At 46.5% G+C, this 20,066-nt stretch overlaps 1 protein-coding gene across 1 annotated transcript in view; it reads right to left on the reverse strand.

Moving 5' to 3' along the window:
• The window catches only part of LOC147725440 (janus kinase and microtubule-interacting protein 1-like), a 1,438,523-nt gene that overhangs the window by 863,888 nt on the left and 554,569 nt on the right, over nucleotides 1–20,066 (reverse strand). The window contains exon 5 of the mRNA XM_086964109.1: nucleotides 12,513–12,725. Within this exon, the coding sequence (XP_086820235.1) occupies nucleotides 12,513–12,725 (213 nt within the window). The remainder of the gene's footprint in view (nucleotides 1–12,512; nucleotides 12,726–20,066) is intronic.

Genomic DNA, 20,066 nt, shown 5'->3' on the forward strand with positions numbered 1-20,066 from the left:
CAGTCATCTCACCGATTTATAAAGCGGGGGACAAAACCCTACCAAAAAAACTACTGTCTAATTGCACTACTGGACCTAAAGGCAAAATATTTTGCGGGGAATCTACTTACAGAGCTGCAAGAATGGGGAACAGAGCAAAACATAATTCCCCCTAGCCAAACGGGGTTCTGTAGAGACACAGGTACAACAACCAACCTTTTAGCAATGTCACTAATCATCGACAAAGCAATTTTAACCAAAAATCTCTCCAATTCTGCTTTATGGATTTTAAGGTGGCGTTCGACAACGTCAACCGAGCTAACATTTGGAGGAAATTGGCGATCTGGGGGGTACCCTCGTCCCTCCTGAACCTCCTAACAGAACTACATTCCAACATGTGGATACAGGTATCGCTTGGAAATGGCTCCCACCTGTCGAGGCGCATACAAACAACTAAAGGCATCAAGCAGGGGTGCGTTCTCGCACCTTTCTATTTAACCTCTACACAGCGGACTTAACATCAGTCCTCACCGCCTGCAATGTACACGCCCCTCGAATAGGCGGAAAATCGATTTCCAGAATGTCATATGCGGGCGATGTTGTTTTAACTAGCCATACTCAAGTAGGTTTACAACGGTTACTTGACACACTGCATGGGTACGCTGATGAAAACCAATTAGAAGTCAACATAGACAAAACTGAAACTTTGACTATTAATGGAAAAATATGTGTGTGGAGGTGAGCAACCCAATATACCCTTGCGGGCTTGGGCAGAAGGATAAGTAATAGATTAGGCCAGCAAGGGATTTTATTACTATGGTTAGGAACCAGTAAGTGCAGAACTCAATTTAATTGTGTACTCACACTATTCTTTGATTGTAACTGGAGAGCTCAATTATCACTATAAATCAATAATGTTACCACACTAACATTATATGAAATGAAACAGTCATAATACAAAAACCAGGTTTTTGTGATCAAAAGTATTTCTTTGTATTTTATTATCAAACAGAGAATTATCTCTTGTGCATAATCAAGGGTACATAAAAATGCGAGTGAGATATACTAAAGCAGTGTTGTTCATTCACATGGTATATCTAAAGCAAGTCTAAACCGCTGATAAATAATAACTTTGACTTCAGACAAAAATAACATGAAAGTCAATGGTACTGAATGAAACAACAGCAGAATTAAGACAGTGTTGTCGACGTTTCGGTCTTTCTTATAAATTCATAAGACCATCTTCAGGACAAAGGTTTTAAAAAGCATTAGGTTGGAGACCCTTTGTAGCCAAAAACGATATGCGCTTCAAAAGTGGCAGCGTCAGCAATCGACAACACTGTCTTAATTCTGCTGTTGTTTCATTCAGTACCATTGACTTTCATGTTATTTTTGTCTGAAGTCAAAGTTATTATTTATCAGCGGTTTAGACTTGTTTTAGATATACCATGTGAATGAACAACACTGCTTTAGTATATCTCACTCGCATTTTTATGTACCCTTGATTATGCACAAGAGATAAATTCTCTGTTTGATAATAAAATACAAAGAAATACTTTTGATCACAATAACCTGGTTTTTGTATTATTACTGTTTCATTTCATATAATGTTAGTGTGGTAACATTATTGATTTATAGTGATAATTGAGCTCTCCAGTTACAATCAAAGAATAGTGTGAGTACACAATTAAATTGAGTTCTGCACTTACTGGTTCCTAACCATAGTAATAAAATCCCTTGCTGGCCCAATCTATTACTTATTAATGGAAAAAAGCAGTCCCATGCATGGTTGCTTGGAAAAACCGCAATCACGAACTGCAATGTGTATAAGTACCTAGGTGTCATGTTTGACAAAGGGGGCACATTTGAAAATTAGCTTAAAACCATCAAGAGGAAAGGAATGTCGATTGTGACAACGCTAAGGATCCTCAAAACAAAATTGACTGGACCAGCATTTGCCCCACTTCTTCGTGTTGCGCAAGCAAAAATTCCACCAACAGTCACATACAGCAGCGAGGTACTGAGAGGCAGGAACGCTTCACTGCTGGATACCACCTTGGCAAAGGCATATAGAGTAATGCTAAACCTCCCGCCATATACTTCGCCAGCACAGATTCGCCTAGAGCTTGGCCTAACAAAGCAACTCCATGCAAGGCGAGGCTCGTACATCAAGTGCTGGCATAAAGTTAAGAACTCCGCCAGGAACATATTGAACCATCAGCTCTGGCAGGAACTGTGCAGCACATCCACTGAGCCGGCTAAAACATACTTGGATGAATCACTGGCTGTCACAGGTCTAGCTGAACTATGGGAAATTCCAACAATGTAATGTGTAATGTGTAATGTGGCGTATTTGTATAGCGCGAACAGTGACCGGGAGGCATCCCGGCGCTTGTACTCCTACCACAAGGGAACCCCTCCTGGCTTTTCCTTGTGGGGTGTCCACTCCTGGGCATCCCATGGTGAAACCAGGCATCCCTTGTGTATCAGGGGGCCTTTGTGGAGACTAAGCAAGCTATTGCCCAGAGTTGCAGCGTGGGACCCATGCTTAGAATCGGCACTGAGGAGAGAATATCCGGTCAGAGGAATTTAAGCCCGAAACCCGCCGAGGCGGGAATCGAACCCTGGTCCCTGGCCAGCGTTCTGCATCAAGGTCTGCCGCTCTAAGCATTGAGCCACACTTCTCCACTTAAAGCGCACTTAAAGTGCATCGTAAAAAAAGGTTATTAAGAACAAAAGATGAACCCACATTTGCAGAAAGGAGCCACGCATGGATGACTCTGTGCAGTTACACATGTTTTGGCCAAAAGGCATACTTTGAACTGGGGTACTCTAGGAAATCTAAAGAGGCTTTCTAAAACACAGGTTAGAGATCTTGCCAGTCATATCCCAACTCCAACCATGGTTGAGAAAGAACTATGGGAACTTGTGCCAGCTATGCAGAGTTGGGAACGAGGACGTTGAACACATAATATGCTCCTGCATCAAACTAAAAGAAGAAAGGGTAGGCTTCCTAAAAACTCACTTTAATGAACATGGCAAATGCACTCGGGGACAAGCAGTACTCGCATGTTTTAACCCAAGGGACCCACAACTAAATAGGAAGCTTGTTAAGTTCCTATCTCAAGTTGCAGCTGCGCAAAGAATCAGCGGTACTGTAACCTGCATATATACTCCTGATGCCCCAAGGAAAATGAACCATGGACACTCTGCACTTTCTTATCATTCATGAATGTCCTGGTACATAAAAAAAAATGTAACAGTCCATTGATCGAAAAGGAATTTAATAAAAATGTTTCATCAGAATGTATTTTTGTAATGGTTATAACTAATCAAAAACAATAAAAAAATATTATTATCATCTTGAAGAGGTCTCATTTTGAGCCGTGCCAAGGGTATGAGATTTATTGCAGACGAGCACATCCCTAGAAGTGACACAAACATCTGGACAGAAACTGACCTTTTTGAGATTGAAATTGCCAATTTTTGGAGGCGCATTTGACGATCGTTTGACAAGAATGCTTTGCACTTGACCGTGTCTAGCATTTCCCCTAAAAAAGGAATGACTTGCAGTGGACGCAACTGTAATTTGCTCTCGTTGAGAGTAAGCCCCAGAGAAGCAAAGAGATGGAGGCATGCTTTTGGGGCCTCCTTGGTTGCTCGTTCTGAAGGGCCTTTGATCAGCCAATCATCGACATAAGGAAACACCTGTATTCCTCGAGACCTCAATGTTGGTGCCACTGGTGCCAGGAACTTTGTTAAGATTCTCTGTGCTGATTTCAGCCCAAATGGGAGCACCTTGAACTGATAGTGGTCGCCAGCCCCTGTGAAGCAAAGGAATTTTTGATGTTTGGGGCGAATGGGGATGTGGAAATACGCATCTTCATATCCAGAGAAGCCATAAAATCCCCTTTGTTGAGACAGCTCAATATGTCGGAAAGTGTGCCCATCCGGAAACTTTTGCTTTTTGAGGAACTTGTTGAGCTTGCGGCGGTCCAGAATCGGCCTCTATCCCCCTGACTTCTTCTTGATGAGGAAGAAACAAGAATAGAAATCTGTTCCTCTTTGAGATGATGGAACCTTCTCTATTGCATTCTTGAGGAGCATTGCTAAGGCTTATTAGAACAATAAGTGAAGACGAGGGGAGGGGGAGCCCTGGGCGGAGTAGTAGGTGGTTGTTTGTGGATTCCAGGGTGTGACCGTTGGTTACTTGGTCTAAGACCCATCGGTCTGAGGTAATTTCCTTCCACTTGCGGACAAAAGCTGTTGGAATTTCGACCTTGATTCTGTGATTGTTTTTGACCACCCTAACCGGAGAAACTAGTTGAAGAGGCCTGGCGGTATGATGACTGACCGTAAGGCTGTCTATACTGTGATTAGTATTGCCTGTTTGGTGGTTTTGGTATCCTCCTTTGGAAGCAAAACCACGTCCTCTTGCACTTCTGAAAAATCCGCACCTGTATTGAAGGGCGCCTAACTATCTAGCCGTATCTGTATTAGTCTTGATAGCAAGTAGGGCTTCATCAATGTGTTTTCCAAATAAAGACTCTCCGTCATATGCCATGTCTAAAATTTTGGCTTGCAACTTTGGCCTGAAAGTTGTGGCTTTAAGCCATCCCTGGCGTCTAAGCACTGCAGCACAGGCAAGCAAACGAAAGTTGGTATTTGTAATGTCCAGAGCGCAATCTATGATCTTGGATGCTGCTTGCTCTCCTTTCAAAAGAATCTTCCTACCGTCTTGCCTCCGGTCCAAAGGAATGAGGTCAATAAACTCAGCTATATCTGACCACATTTGACGGTCATAGCGACCGATTATTGCCAAAGAATTTGCCTCTTTAATATAAGCCACCGCCATAGTTGAAAACTTTTTACCTATAAGGTCTAGCCTCTGCCCTTCCTTATCAGGCGGTGTGGTTATAAGCGTCGCAGAATTTTTGGATTGTGGCTGTGCAGCTTGAGAAATTACCGAATCTGGTTGTGGTGACCCACCAGACAAGATGGACTAGTAGCAGGAGTACGTTATTTTTTCTCAATGCGAGGAAGTACAGCTGGAATAGACGCCGGGGTCTTCATGATCCTAACCCCTTCATTCCAGATATAATCAATGATCAGAACAGCTCTGGTGATCTTCCTAGACTCCTCCTTGAAATCATGCAAAAAACATTCAGTTTGCTCTACTGTAACAGACAACTGGAATCTAGATGCTGCTCACTGCATCAAATTATAAAATCCCCCGATGTCCTCAGGGGGAGAATCAGAAGGAATAGGAAGGGGTGAAGAAGGCATCGGTATAACATAATCGTCCCATGGATCCGTAACGGTAGTATTGTCTGGTAACTCACCCTCTTCAACCTCCTCTTCAGAGGATGTATCATCATGGTGCAAATGCTAAGAGGGACCTGAAGGCTGAGCTGGCGAAACAGGAACCTCAGACTGAGGCAACGGTTCAGGTATCCCCGCTGGTGAAGGTGGATTATCTGGGACAGCCTGCTGTGGGGGAAACCTTTGACGGTAATCCGCCAGCATCGCTTGAAGATCCTGAATGAGCAAAGAAGGAAGGTGACTTATTTCCTTCTGGCGCAACTCTCTTCAATGCATTCTATAGTATGGAACCATAAGTTCATCTTGATAATAATGCTCTTGGTATTTGTTCACATCATGATCCTGACACTTGATGTTTAGTTCCGAAGGATGGTGAGCTGTGCCAAATGGTCCCTCATCGTCCTCAGCATCTTAGTCCTCATCGTCAACATAAGTTTCCAGAAGGTGAGACAGCAAAAGTGGGGATATTTTACTGTAATCTTGTCTTTGAAAAGTCTTAAGTTGAAAAAATGCAGACGTTATTGGTGTTGATTGAGAAGGCAGAAGCACCATTGTTGATATCTGAGATTGCGTGAGCAGTCGTTGTCGTCGACGAGCTCTTCGTCGAAGGGCTCTTTCTTCGTCGTCGACAGGATCATCATCGACGGGCTCTTTGTAGTCGATGGGCTCTTCGTTGACGGGCTCTTTGTCGTCGACGGGATCGTCGTCGAACTCGACACCGACCGGTCAACCGGTCTTTGCTGATACAGTCATCGACAATGACATTGTCAACGAGGCAGACGTCGACAACGTAGACTTCACAGGCACCAGTACCTTTGATGACGATGGAGGCTTTGTCGATGGAAACTTTGTCGACTGGCTCAACATCGACGCAGTCGTCAACGGAGAGTTTGATGATGACTCCCTTGTCGACGAGTCTTCCTGGACAGGTTTCTTAGAAGTGATAGAAATCTTAGTAGACCCAATATGCAAAATTATAGCCAATGTCGAGACAGTGACAGCCGACGATGGGGCAGAAGAAGTCACAGAAATCGTCGATGACGGAGTCAAACTGAGAGGTTTATACTGACTTTTGCTCACGGTTTTGGAAGTACACGGCCTCTTAGCTTCTTTGACCGAAGTAGAGGGTGGAGACAGCATTGACCCAGAGGAAAATTTAGGTGACCTCTGTGAAGGGTCAGACACCTCATGGGAAGTCTTGTGATGTTTCCTTCCCGCACTTGAAGAGCTGTCATGGGATCTAGCTCTTTTACTAGAAGTTGAGGTCCTGTCATCCTCCTCAGCCGAAGAAGATTTAAGCCATAAGAGCAGCCTTGCCTCTCCATTCCTAAGAGTCTTAGTAGGGAAAGTACGGCAAATCCTATAATCCATCGCAACATGCTTAGGATAAAGACAGTAAATGCAGTCCTTATGCTGGTCATCAACATGGGCCCTCTTCTTATCACAGGTCCGGCAGGGTTTAAAGAGAGCTTTCTTGTCAGACACTCTGAAGAGATGAAGTGAAGAACTGAATAGGCACTCAGGGAGACTACCTTCCAAATGACATGCGGTGAAAAATCTGAGGAGAACTGGCTCGGCTGGGAGTGTTTTAGAGGGTGCTGGTAGCTGATTGGTTGGAGAGAACTATTGGTTCTTTTACTATAATGATGTAGATAGGCTTCTAAGATTTAGCCTGAGGCTTTTTCTTTGGCCTACTACTGTTATTTACTTTGGCACTACTTTTGTAATTTACCGTGGGACTCCCGCCTCAGCGACGGGGAATGATTCAGGCATGTGAATCTATGAAAGATACCCCAATACTGGATAAAGAATGACAGCAGTCATTTTACGAATATGTATGTAACAATAGAACGTCTTAAAAGGTACTTGCAATTTAGGTACGTGAGAAAAATGTATCAGTTCAATATGGGCAATCCTAATTTCATGAATTGTCTAGGAATATGCCAGTAGATATTTAATTGAAAGAGAAAATAACCCTTATGAATGAATGAATGATTATGTGCTTGTATAGCGCATGGCTACCCGAAGGAGAATACACAGGTCACTTTACATTTTGTTTTATACTATGACCTATGAGAGTGATTAATCTTTGAAAATAGGAAATGTAATGGTACATTCAAATCATTTATGCACTAGTCACTTTCAGCAATCAAATGGTATTTGCAGAAGGACATTAAATGATGCAGTGAAATGAACTGGAAACGTAGAAAAATGGGAGTGAAAACAAACCGATCAGATAAAGTAATCCAAGCTCTAGTAGCCAATGGGCATGAAAAGAGTGAAAGGTCAGAATAAATATGAAGGAGGACATCCTGGAAGATGTAAATGGAGACCCAGTAGATTGTGTAAGCTGAAACGTGTTGTCCTAAGAGGAAGATAATGTCACATTGATTCTTGTAATGGATTTAATAAAATGAAGAAAAATTAAATAAACAAAACATCTAACCTGCTAAGCCTGGTGTCTATGGTGTTCAGATCCACCGTATGTGGAGTCACGGAAGGTGATGACTCTTTGTGTAAAAAAAAAATATATATATATATATTCCTCCACAGTGACCGCTCGTCTCAAGTGATCCAGCCGCACTCACTCCACAAAACAGCCAAGAAACTCTGGTGAGTCTGTTCTCTTTAGTCGTGCATTTTCTATTTAATTGCTTCATTCATGTGCGGCAACACCCAACCCGGGATGCCTATGCGTTTCGGCTTCTGCCTTCAACTGGGCAACCCCGTTTCCCCAAGCAACATGAATCTTAAAACAACAAGTTGTATACATCACATGACCCTCTGTCATTTTCTGTTTACAACATCTAGGCTGCTTTTCGTATTTTAACTTGATCAACTTTTTCTACCAAACACACTGAATCGGCATATGCTTGGACAACAATGTTTGCAACAAAAGGATCCTACACAATACGCTTATAAAGTGGTAATGCAAATAAAGTTATAATTTTTATCAGACAGAGTTACAACCATGCCATGTACAAATGTATGTGCACACTATCAGAAATATGGTCTACTCAAGTGCCAACTGCATCTGACAGTGACTACAAAGATCACTATACTCATTAAAGTGCAAATGCTGAATCCTATGTATGGTGTGTTGTATGTGAGCCACTGTACCAATTTTATAAGCGCTCACAAGATATACATAAATACTTTATGAAGTGCAATTGCAAATTATAAACAAACACACCAAATCAGCATATACTGGAACAGTATTTGCAACAAGGATATCTTAAGCAATATGCTTATACTGTACCTATGCACATAGAGATACATAAAGTGCAGGTGCTTAGTTATAAATTATCAAATTAGTTGACTCTGTATCAGAACACTACATATTTGAATATTGTGTCTGTAGCTTGTAATACAAGTGCAAATGCATATGTGAAATCCTTGTTCATACAATTCCATGGTAATCATATGGAACCTTCTCTTTGTCTGTTGTTCCTGATAAATCTATTTAATCAATAATAAAGGGCAATTTCAAGACTAATATTTCCTATTCTTCCTTGGTAGAGTGCTGTAATTAATATAGAGTTCTCAAATAACGCCACAATGTAACAAGTCCTAATGCAGTATGACACTTGCTTGGTCTAGATACATGTTTTCCTTCACTACGGGATCCATAGATTAATATAAAGTGCTGGTGCAATTATAATGTGCAAGGCATATACAGAAGATATCCCTCTAGAAAATATTTCAGTGTATTGTATCATCACCAGGTTCATACTTCAAGAACACAACAATATTCAATTTCAGTCCATTCAAAATACACTTAAAGTTCTTTAAAAGTTCTTTAAGAGCCAGAACAAGTTCAAGTCAATTCTTCAAGTCAAGCCATAAGTAATTGTAGATGACATGGTGTCTCAAAGATGGACTTACATTTCTGAATTGAGTTTCACCGTCCCTAGTAGGACAATCATCCTCGATTCAGAACGCTGTAGTTGAAGTTCTCCATTTCCTCTAAGTGGGTGAATTCTCACGTTTTATACCATAATATTGCATGGATGCTAAATTGCCCTGATGTACTATCCAAAAATGTTTGGCCATTGGGTATGCTCAATCTTGCTGCTTAATGGCCCTGATATGCTGCAAGACCCCGAGTTTGACTTTCCACAGCCACATTCCAATACCTAGACCACAAATTCAGCTTCAGCATATATATATATTTCTATGCTTAACATGTTTATAGGTGACTGCATAGTTTTCATGTAAGTTATTTGATTAGATATGTATGGGTCTCTATTTTATTTATCTATCACAATATGTAAATGTTATCATAACTATTTCAACTACAATGCTTCACTGTTGCAATATTAAGATAAAACAAAGTTTTAAAAATCCACAAATAAATTAGCTTCAAGTACAGCAACACTTGAAAGTCTGTGTTTATACAATACAACTTTAAATCTCAATATATTTTCTTACTTACACTTGTATACCCTTTCTACGTAGTCATCTATACTAATATAATAAAGAGAGAGCCCAAACCTTTGAGGCGAGTAATCTCAGGAACCACAGCACCAATCACAACACCCAATACAGCGTTGGAAAGGGCAGTTGCAGCAGAAGGACATAGGCTATGCAGGCGCCCACCATATACATTTAAAAGGTAAAAGAACCGTGCCAGCAAAGTAGTCCCATGTGGGCGTGTCTGCGTTGTGCTGTGGGCGTGACAAACGCTGGGGGCGTGTGGTACGTTCCGCCCTTCATGCCATGTCTCATATTGTGTGCTAAAACCACCCTGCTCCCTTTAAATACCCCTGCACCCCATAATCATAACCCAACCTTACTCCTTAAAATACCCCAACACCCTTAAACACTAACCCATCTTAACCCTAGAAATATACCCTGTACCCCAAACCCCAAACCTATCCCTAAACCCTAAAAATACCCCTGTACCCGAAAACCAAGACCTAGCCCTGAACCTAATAAATACCCCTGTACCTCAAAACCCAAACCTACCCCTGAACCCTAAAAATACCCCTGTACCCCAAAACCCAAACCTAGCCCTGAACCCTAGAAAATACCCCTGTACCCCAAAAACCCAAACCTAGCCCTGAACCCTAAAAATACCCTTGTACCCCAAAACCCAAACATAGCCCCGAACCCTTAAAATACCACTGTACCCCCAAACCTACCCTTGAACCCTAAAAATACCGCTGTACCCCAAAACCCATACCTATCCCTAAAACTACCACTGTACCCCATTACCCAAAACTATATCTGAACCCTTAAAATACCCAAACACCCCAAAACATATACCTCAGTACCCCAAAACATATACCCCTAAATGAAAACAAGTTACTTACCTGTAACTTCAGTTATCCAGTATTGGTATCTTTCATAGATTCACATGCCTGAATCATTCCCCAATGCTGGATAACTGAAGTTACAGGTAAGTAACTTGTTTTCTTATCCAGTATTGGGGTATCTTTCATAGATTCACATGCCTGAATCATTCCCCGTCGTTGAGGCGGGACTCCCGCCTCAACGACGGGGAATGATTCAGGCATGTGAATCTATGAAAGATACCCCAATACTGGATAACCATACTTACCTTATCCAAACATTTTTAAAAAAAACATGCTTTTACCATTCATGCATTTACAACTAATTTCGTTGTAAATGTATGCGTGGTAAAAGCATATAAAATGTAATGCCATGCGTTATAATGCCATTGCGGAGTCATGGTACTTTCGTAATGAAAGTATGCAGAGTGATGGTATGCTGAAAGAAAGTTGCACAATAATGGGTGTTTACCCTCCCATGGTAAGTACATTGATGGCACGGCGGCCCACATCTCCAGCAACATACTCATATTTTTTCACCACCCATTTGAAAAATGCACAGGTCTCTCTCATTGATGGCCAGCACCGACATACACTTTTAGACACACCTCCCGCCACAACTTCTAGAATTGCGGGCTTTAGAGCTGGGGAGCTACGTTCGAATCTCTGCACCAGCTCAACATTCTGTGATTCCAGGCAAATCGCTTTGTCTCCCTGTGCCTACCACAAATGAATGTGTTCTTCTGTAATGTAAATTGTGCTCATGCCATGTTGTCGAGTTTGCACTATATAATATTGCAAGGAGAGGGAAACTCGAGTTCACACACTACTGAACGTGCACTCTTAAGTGCATCAGCAGTGCACTGTGAATCGGAGCGTTTCACAGGCCTGTCACAGATAAGAAATGCTATCAAAACGAAATCCTACAAAACAATATATTACTGGCCAGCAGCAATTCATACCCGGACAACGTCGGGACGGGCTGCTAGTGTATTTAGTTATTTATGACTTTAATCCCACTGTAGAAGAAGAAACAACAAACACCTCTGACTCTACGATGCACTACTCTGTCTCAACCTATACCGTGCTCAATATATCGTCTACAGGGCTTGAAAAATCCACTCTCCCACTCGCATTTGCGAGACAGACTTAATTAGAGAGAGCTATTTTTAGGTCCTACTCGCCCTTTCTGGTGGGTAGGAACACAGACTGACTTTTGACCTCTGTCTCTGAAAGCAGAGCAAATGTGACAAGAGAGCAAAATTTAAAGGCATCTTTATTACTCACAAAGTGAAAGAACAATAAAAATGCCTTTAAATCTTTTTCACTTGTCACATTTGCACACTGAGGTCAAGTGCATTACAGTTAGGTTGAGTAGATTTTTGAAGTTAGTAGACCTGCATGTCTAGTAAGAATTTTTAGATTTTTCGGGCCCTGCTCTACCTCCGTTGTCTCCCTCCTTGACTCACCACAAACTTCATTACTATGATCTTCCAAACAACCTTTTCTAAAAACGTCCCTAATGTATCCCTTTCTTGACTTATAACAAATCTCATTTTACTACTATGATCTCCCTAATCACTTTCTAGAGACTCTTTCGTCCTCCAACTCTCCATTTACTCATTCAACAGCTCATACTACTACTGTGATCCCCAAATAACACTTTCTAGACTCTTCCCTCTTCTATCCCTCCATTATCCTGTACAATCTAACTGACAGACGTGCATGTCTACCACATAAATTAACTCAAATTTCCCTATACTAGCCCACCCCTAATTCTATTTGGGTTCCGGAGTTGCGTGCTACTCCCCGAAAAGTGTTTTGTTGCCTTTTCATGGTTAATAAGTGCTATAGAAATACAATTACAAATAAACATTGAGCGCATTGTCCCAAACTGCAAGCTGTTGGTTTGCTCACCACCACATTTCCCATCCATTCGCTCATGTCTGTAACACCAGCTGGAAGTTCTTTCTTGGGGCTGCTGTGGTAACGTTCAGCTTCCTTCACCTGGACAAGCTGTTCATCCAGGGCTTCCTTCTGGAGGAGCAGCTTCTGTGTATGCCCAGCCTGTGCACCGAGCTCTCTTTCCAATGCCAGGATCACCCGGTCTTTACCTTTAATTTCGTCCATCTACAAAACAGCAAACGGTATAGCTGTTTGTTAACAGAAAAATAACACACCGTATTGAAACTCCTTTTTATATAAAACAAGACTGGAACACAGTAGACCATGCTAAAGGTTAATTTTGGGTAGCATATATTTTCTATTAAAAGAGAGGCAATTGACACTTAGCATTAAACTCTGCTGTTAGGTCTGGCTGAGTACAGGTTTTCCATATACAACAAAATGGTCTATGAATATGGATAATGCAAGAGACAGCATTTGTGGCGTTCTGAATGGAATTAATTTAGACTTTGTTGAAAAGCGCTTTAGTTCTCATAGTCATCACAATGTAAACGATGACCGCCAGCAAATAGTATGGTCTCCACCTTTCGCCCCCCTATCCCTCCCCTAGACGTGGGTGTGCCTCAGGGCTCCATCCTGAGTCATGCCCTTTTTAACTTATATATGAGTTATATTAGCGACTCTGGCCGAAGAACACGGAGCAAAAATTGTATTGTACATCAACGATACACAGTTGCTCTTCACCTGCAACAAAGCTATGGATTTTAATGGAGACATGATTAACAGCTGTTTAACAGAAGTGTTCTCCTGGCTCCAGTGCAATCAGCTAAAATGCAATCCTGCTACGTCCGAGATCATCTTCTTTGGCCATCGCCCCAGCACTGCCTGGCGCAGTTTGTATCCAGCTGACATGTCCCCCCCTACAACATCCGTAAAGTCAGTGAAAAATCTCGGGGTGAAACTGGATGAAAACCTCTCCATGCAGGCACAGATCCAGGCGGTGGCCAGTACATGCTTTGGCATGCTCAAGACGCTAAAGCAGTTTCTGCCTCTCCTGACTATCACCCACAGAAAAACGGTGGTCCAAGCACTGATAATTTCTAGGTTGGACTACGTGAATGTACTCTACCTAGGGTTACCAGAGTATCTACTGGCAAAACTGCAGGTGGCCCAGAATGCAGCAACCAGAGCAATACTCATTATCGGCCCCAAGCTCGTATGGCTTCACAGTTTAAATCCCTTCACTGGCTCCCAGTTCGCAAGAGGATCTAATTTAAGGCCATGGTTCTAGCTTTTAAGGCCATACATGGCATTGGCGCCGGGTACATTGTCAAGAGAGTCCAATTCTACCACCCTCACCCCATACTTAGGTCTTCAGCACTTCAACAAATACGAACCCCCAGATACCTTCGAGCACGGATTGGAGGACGCTCCTTCCAGGTGCAAGCGGGGAAACTGTGGAATAACTTGCCGGCAGAATTAAGGAGGACGCAGAATCTTCGGGCATTCAGGAATTCACTGAAAACTTGGTTGTTTGAGCTCTAACGCTCAGTTCGGGGGTCACTACTGCACAGCGATAAACTGTCATCACAGCCAGAGCCGGAACACTCAATTGAGTAGCTGCGCGCTTTATAAAATCCATTTTACATAACATAACATATGTGCAAATAGCACTGTAAAGATGCTAAAGGGCCAATTTAGAGTTTGGTCGAAAGTTACTCTGTTGAACAAGTTACTTACCTTCGGTAACGATATATCTGTAAGAAACAGTAGTTAGTATTAGATTCCTTACCTTAGAATATCCCCAGGCGTCAGACTGGATCGGAAATTTTTTGCGCAGCTGTACCCTTGCGCGTCGGTAGGCATCGTCCGCGGCTCAGCGTCCGTGGTCGGCGCCGTGATGACGTCGTCGGAGCACTTAGACGCCACCTCCGCGCGCTGACATCAGTTCTTATATACAGCTTTACCGCGCCAGAAACGCAGAGCCATGTTAAAAACCAACACTGGTGCCATTGAAACTAGGGCCCTGAAAGGGGATGACCTTAACCCTAGATATCGGTTCGCAGAACGGGGAGGATGGGTGGGGCGGTAAGGAATCTAATACTAACTACAGTTTCTTACAGATATATCGTTACTGAAGGTAAGTAACTTGTTCATCTGAAAGAAACAGATTAATATTAGATTCCTTACCTTAGAATAGATACCCCAGCAATACCAACCCCGGTGGTGGGTCTGCGAACCAATAATCACACCAGAAAGTCCTGGAGGACGGAACGGCCAAAGAAGCCATCCCTCCGGACTTGGCTGTCCACGCAGTAGTGTGCAGCGAGACCCACGTAGCTGCCTGACAGATGTCCTGCAAGGGGACTCCCCGGCCCAGGGCAGTGGTAGCCGCCGTGGCCCGAGTGGAATGGGCTCTGATCCCAACAGGATGCTCCTTCTTCGCCAAGGAGTAGCAAGCCTTGATACACAAGACGACCCACCGAGAGATGGTCCGCTTGTGCACCGCCCGTCCCTTCTTAGCGCCCACGTAACCAACAAAGAGTTGGTCATCCACTCAGAACTGGCGTGTGCGATCTAGATAGAACGAAAGCGCACGTTTTGGGTCCAGGCGGTGGTGGAGCCGCTCTTCCTCCTTTGAGGGATGCGGTGGCAAGGTGATAGACTGCCCGATGTGGAAGGCCGTGACAACCTTGGGCAGGAAAGAGGGTCTAGTCCGCAACACAACCTTGTCCGGATGGACAGAAAGGAAAGGAGGTTTGGAAGAAAGAGCCTGGAGCTCATTCACTCTCCAGGCAGAGGTGATGGCAACCAGGAAGGCAGTCTTCAGAGTAAGAAGGCGGAGAGGACAGGTGTGAAGTGGCTCAAAGGCAGCGCACATCAGATAGGTAAGAACAAGGTTAAAGTCCCACTGAGGCATCACAAACGGAACAGGGAGAAACATGTGTGTGATGCCTTTCAGAAAACTAGTTACAAAAGGGGACTTGAACAAAGATGGTTGATCAGGCAGCCTTAGAAAGGCTGAAAGGGCAGAAAGGTAGCCCTTGGTAGTGCCCAGAGCAGAGCTCTGCAGGGCAAGAGAAAGAAGGAAGAGAAGAACCTCAGAAAGAGAGGCAGAGAGAGGATCCACAGCCTTTGCTGTGCACCATGCCACAAATCTGTTCCACCTGCAGGCGTATACCGACTTTGTGAAGGGACGCCTGGCTGCCAGAATAACATTACAGACTTCAGGAGGCAAGTCAAATGGCCTCAACTGTCACCGCTCAATCTGCAAGCATAGAGGTGGAGACTGGACAGGTTCGGGTGGAGGACAGTCCCATGCTGCTGCGACAGAAGGTCCTCCTGAAGAGGCTGACGAACCGGGGGATCGACTGACATACTGAGTAGCTCGGGATACCAGTACCTTTGTGCCCAGTCCGGAGTCACAAGGATGACTTGGGCCCGGTCGTGTTTGATCTTCTTCAGCACTCTGGGGAGAAGTGGTATAGGCGTACAACAGATCGCAACTCCACTCACGACGCAAAGCGTCTCCGAGCGAGTGCCGCCTTGGAAATTTCAACGAGCAGAACTGATGACATTGCGCGTTCTCTTTGGTGGCGAATAGATCTAACCAAGGCGCTCCCCACTACAGAAAGAGACCTTGCCCCGCATCCGAGTTCAGACGCCATTCGTGATCCATCATGCACCGGCGGCTGAGTTCGTGGACAAAGAACCAGCCAGATGTTGAACCACCAGGGTCACGCCTGGATGTCCCAGCCAATGCCAGAGGCGCAGAACCTCCAGGCAGAGGGTCCATGACCCCACCCCGCCCTGTCTGTTGCAGTACCACATGGCGGTGGTGTTGTCCATGAACACCTGCACTACACTTCACCAGACAGAGGGAAGGAATGCCTTCAGTGCTAGACGAATCGCCCGCAGCCCCAAAAGGTTGATATGGAGCCGGGACTCCGCCGGAGACCAGAGGCCTCTGATCTCCGCCTCTCCCATGTGGCCTTCGTAGCCCTGGAGGGATGCGTCCGTCACAACTACGTGCACCGGTTGGGGAAGGGATCTGCGGCTAACCCAATCGCGGTCCGTGAGCCACCACTGCAGCTGTCTCGCAGTGCCCTCTGAGATCAGGACATGGTCGGATAGGTTGCCCTGATGCTGGGCCCACTGAAACCTCAGGTCCCACTGCAGAGCCCGCATCCGCCATCGTGCGTGATGCACCAGAGGATGCAGGAGGCCATCAGTCCCAGAAGCCGCAGCGTCAACCTGACCGAGACTCGGGATAAAGGCTGAAAAATCGGAATCAAAGCCTGAATATCCCGAACCCGCTGTTCGGGAGGATAAACCCGAAACTGCGTTGAGGTGAGAACCACTCCGATGAAGAGAAGCTTCTGGGAGGGGCACAGGTGTGACTTTGGCAAATTTATGGAGAACCCCAGCTGGTGCAGGAGGGTCTGCCGTCGTCTGGAGGTGGCTGACGACCGTCTGGGGCGAGCCCGCCTTCAACAACCGGTTGTCGAGGTAGGGGAAGACTGAAACCCCTAACCTGCGCAGATGAGCTGCGACCACTGCCATCACCTTCGTGAACACCTGTGGGTGCTGGTAAGGCCGAAGGGGAGCACAGTAAACTGAAAGTCCTGCAAGTCCAATGCTAGTCTTCTGGGTCCAGGGCAGCTAAGACCTGAGCCAGTGTCAGCATTTTGAACTTCTCCTTCTGGAGGTAGCCGCTGACGTTTCGTAGATCCAAGATAGGGCGTAGGCCCTCTTTGCTCTTCTTGGGCACCAGAAAGTAGTGGGAGTAACAACCACACCATACTTCTGGATCAGGAACGCACTCGATGGCCCCCTTGGCCAAGAGGGCCATAACTTCCTCTCGTAGAAGTCTCATGTGATCCCCCGACACGCGGTGGTATTGCGGTGGCATGGCTAGAAGGGTTGCCTCGAAGGGGAGGGAGTAGCCCCTTCGGACGATTTGCAGCACCCACCTCTCCGATGTGACAGTGTGCCAGTGGAGGAGGTGATGGCGAACCCTGCCCCCCACTGGTGTCACATGGGCCTGAAAGCTCGGACTAGGAGGGTTTTGAGGCGGATGCTGCAGGGGTAGGTGTGGACTGACCTCGCTGTTGTCCCCGACCGCCGCCACGGCGGTTTCCACGGCCGCCACCGCGTTGGAAACTAGTCTGCGGTGCGTGGCTGGCAGCATGTGTGGGGGCGCCACTTCCTTGGCCACTAAAGGAGTGAAAGGCACCCGTTTGCTGGCGCGGGTCCGAGAGGCCCATTGACTTGGCCGTAGCCCTGGAGTCCTTAAAGCGCTCAAGCGCATGGTCTGCCTTGTTGCCAAAAAGGCGACGGCCATCAAACGGCATGAGTGTATTCTGGACATCGGCCGAAAAGTTGGCGGACCTCAACCAGGCGTGGCGACGAATCACCACCGTCGTTGCCATCGCTCTGCCCAGTGAGTCGGTGGTATCCAGTCCACACTGGATGTAAAAACGTGCTGCATGTCGACCCTCCGCAAGGGCTTGGCCGAGTTTACCATTGACCTCCGCCGTGCATTCTGGCAGCACGTCCACGACCGTGTCCCACGGAGAGTGGGTGTAGCGGCCCAAGAGGCACGCTGTGTTGGAAGACCGCAGTCCCAAACTCAGGGAGGAGAATACCTTCTTGCTGTATTGCTCGTACCTCTTGGATTCCCAATCGGGCGGAGCCGTCGGGAATGCGGTCTGTGAGTTGGAGGCCTGGATGACCAGGCTCTCATGGGTGGACATGAAACAAGGGTCGCCCCGGGGCCGGGCGGTGGCGTCAATCAATCAATCAATCATTGACACTTATAAAGCGCGCTACATACCCGTAGGGTCTCAAGGCGCTGGGGGGGGGGGGGGTTTGCCGCTACTGCTCGAACAGCCAGGTCTTCAGCTTCTTCCTGAAGGAGAGGTGGTCTTGGGTCAGGCGCAGGTCGGTCGGGAGGGAGTTCCAGGTCTTGGCGGCCAGGTAGGAGAAGGACCTTCCTCCTGTAGTCGGCTGATCGGAGGTGGCGTTTGGGAGCGTAGAAGTTGACTCGGCTGTTGAGGTAGCTCGGGCCTTGGTCATGTAGGGCTTTGTGTGCGTGGGTGAGGAGGCGGAAGGTGATTCTTTTGTTGACGGGGAGCCAGTTAAGGTCTCTCAGATGTCCGGAGATGTGACTGGTTCGTGGGATGTCGAGGATGAGTCTGGCTGAGGCGTTCTGGATCCGCTGGAGTCTCTTCTGGAGCTTGGCGGTGGTACCGGCGTAGAGGGCGTTGCCGTAGTCCAGTCGGCTGGTGACGAGGGCCTGGGTGACGGTCTTCCTGGTCTCGGTGGGGATCCACCAGAAGATCTTCCGTAGCATGCGTAGGATGTTGAAGCACGCCGAGGAGACGTTGTTGACTTGCCTGGTCATGGAGAGGGAGGAGTCCAGGATGACGCCCAGGTTTCGTGCATGGTCTGTCGGTTTGGGTGCGGTGCCCAGGGCGGGAGGCCACCAGGAGTCGTCCCAGGCGGAGGGTGAGGAGCCCAGGATGAGGACCTCCGTCTTGTCCGAGTTCAGTTTCAGGCGGCTGGTCGTCATCCACTCGGCTACCTCTTTAATCCCTTCGTGCAGGTTGGCTCTGGCGGCGGCGGGGTCGTTGGTCAGGGAGAGGATCAGCTGGGTGTCGTCGGCGTAGGAGATTATGCTGAGGTTGTGTTTGCGTACGATGGCCGCGAGGGGGCTCATGTAGACGTTGAAGAGGGTGGGGCTCAGAGATGATCCTTGGGGGACGCCGCAGATGACTTCAGAGGCCTCTGACTTGTTCGGTGGTAGGCGGACTCTCTGTGTTCTTCCGTCGAGGAAGGAGATGATCCATTCCAGCGCCTTGTCCTGGATGCCGATGTTGCTGAGGCGCCGTACTAGGGTGCGGTGGCAGACCGTGTCGAATGCCGCGGAGAGGTCTAGGAGGATGAGGGCCGCTGTTTCTCCATTGTCCATCAGGGCTCGGATGTCATCGGTGGCGGCGATGAGGGCGGTCTCGGTGCTGTGGTTGGCTCGGAAGCCGGACTGTGAGGGGTCGAGGGATCCGTTCGTCTCGAGGAAGGCGGCCATCTGCTTGTTGACGGTCTTCTCGATGACTTTGGCTGGAAACGGGAGGAGCGAGATGGGGCGGTAATTCTTGAGTTCGGTGGGGTCCGCTGTGGGTTTCTTGAGAAGAGCGCTGAGTTCGGCGTGCTTCCAGCTCTCGGGGAAGGTGGCGGTGTCGAAGGATGTGTTGATGATGTCTCGCAGGTGGGGTGCGATGACAGCATCGGCCTTGTTGAAGACGTGGTGAGGGCAGGGGTCGGTCGGTGATCCGGAGTGGATGGAGTTCATCGTGCGGATGGTGTCTTCGGTGCTGATCGGGGTCCAGGCGTGGAGGGTGGTGGTGGGGGGTGGTTGTTCGGTCATGGTGTGCGTTGGTTGGTTGTTGAAGCTGTTGTGTATGTCCGCGATCTTGTTGTGGAAGTATGAAGCGAGGGAGTTGCAGAGGTCTTGCGATGGGGTGATGTCGTTGTTTCCTGCGCTGGGGTTGGAAAGCTCTTTCACGA

The sequence above is a fragment of the Lissotriton vulgaris genome, chromosome 3_2 (assembly GCF_964263255.1).
Source record: "Lissotriton vulgaris chromosome 3_2, aLisVul1.2, whole genome shotgun sequence".
NCBI lineage: Eukaryota > Metazoa > Chordata > Amphibia > Caudata > Salamandridae > Lissotriton > Lissotriton vulgaris.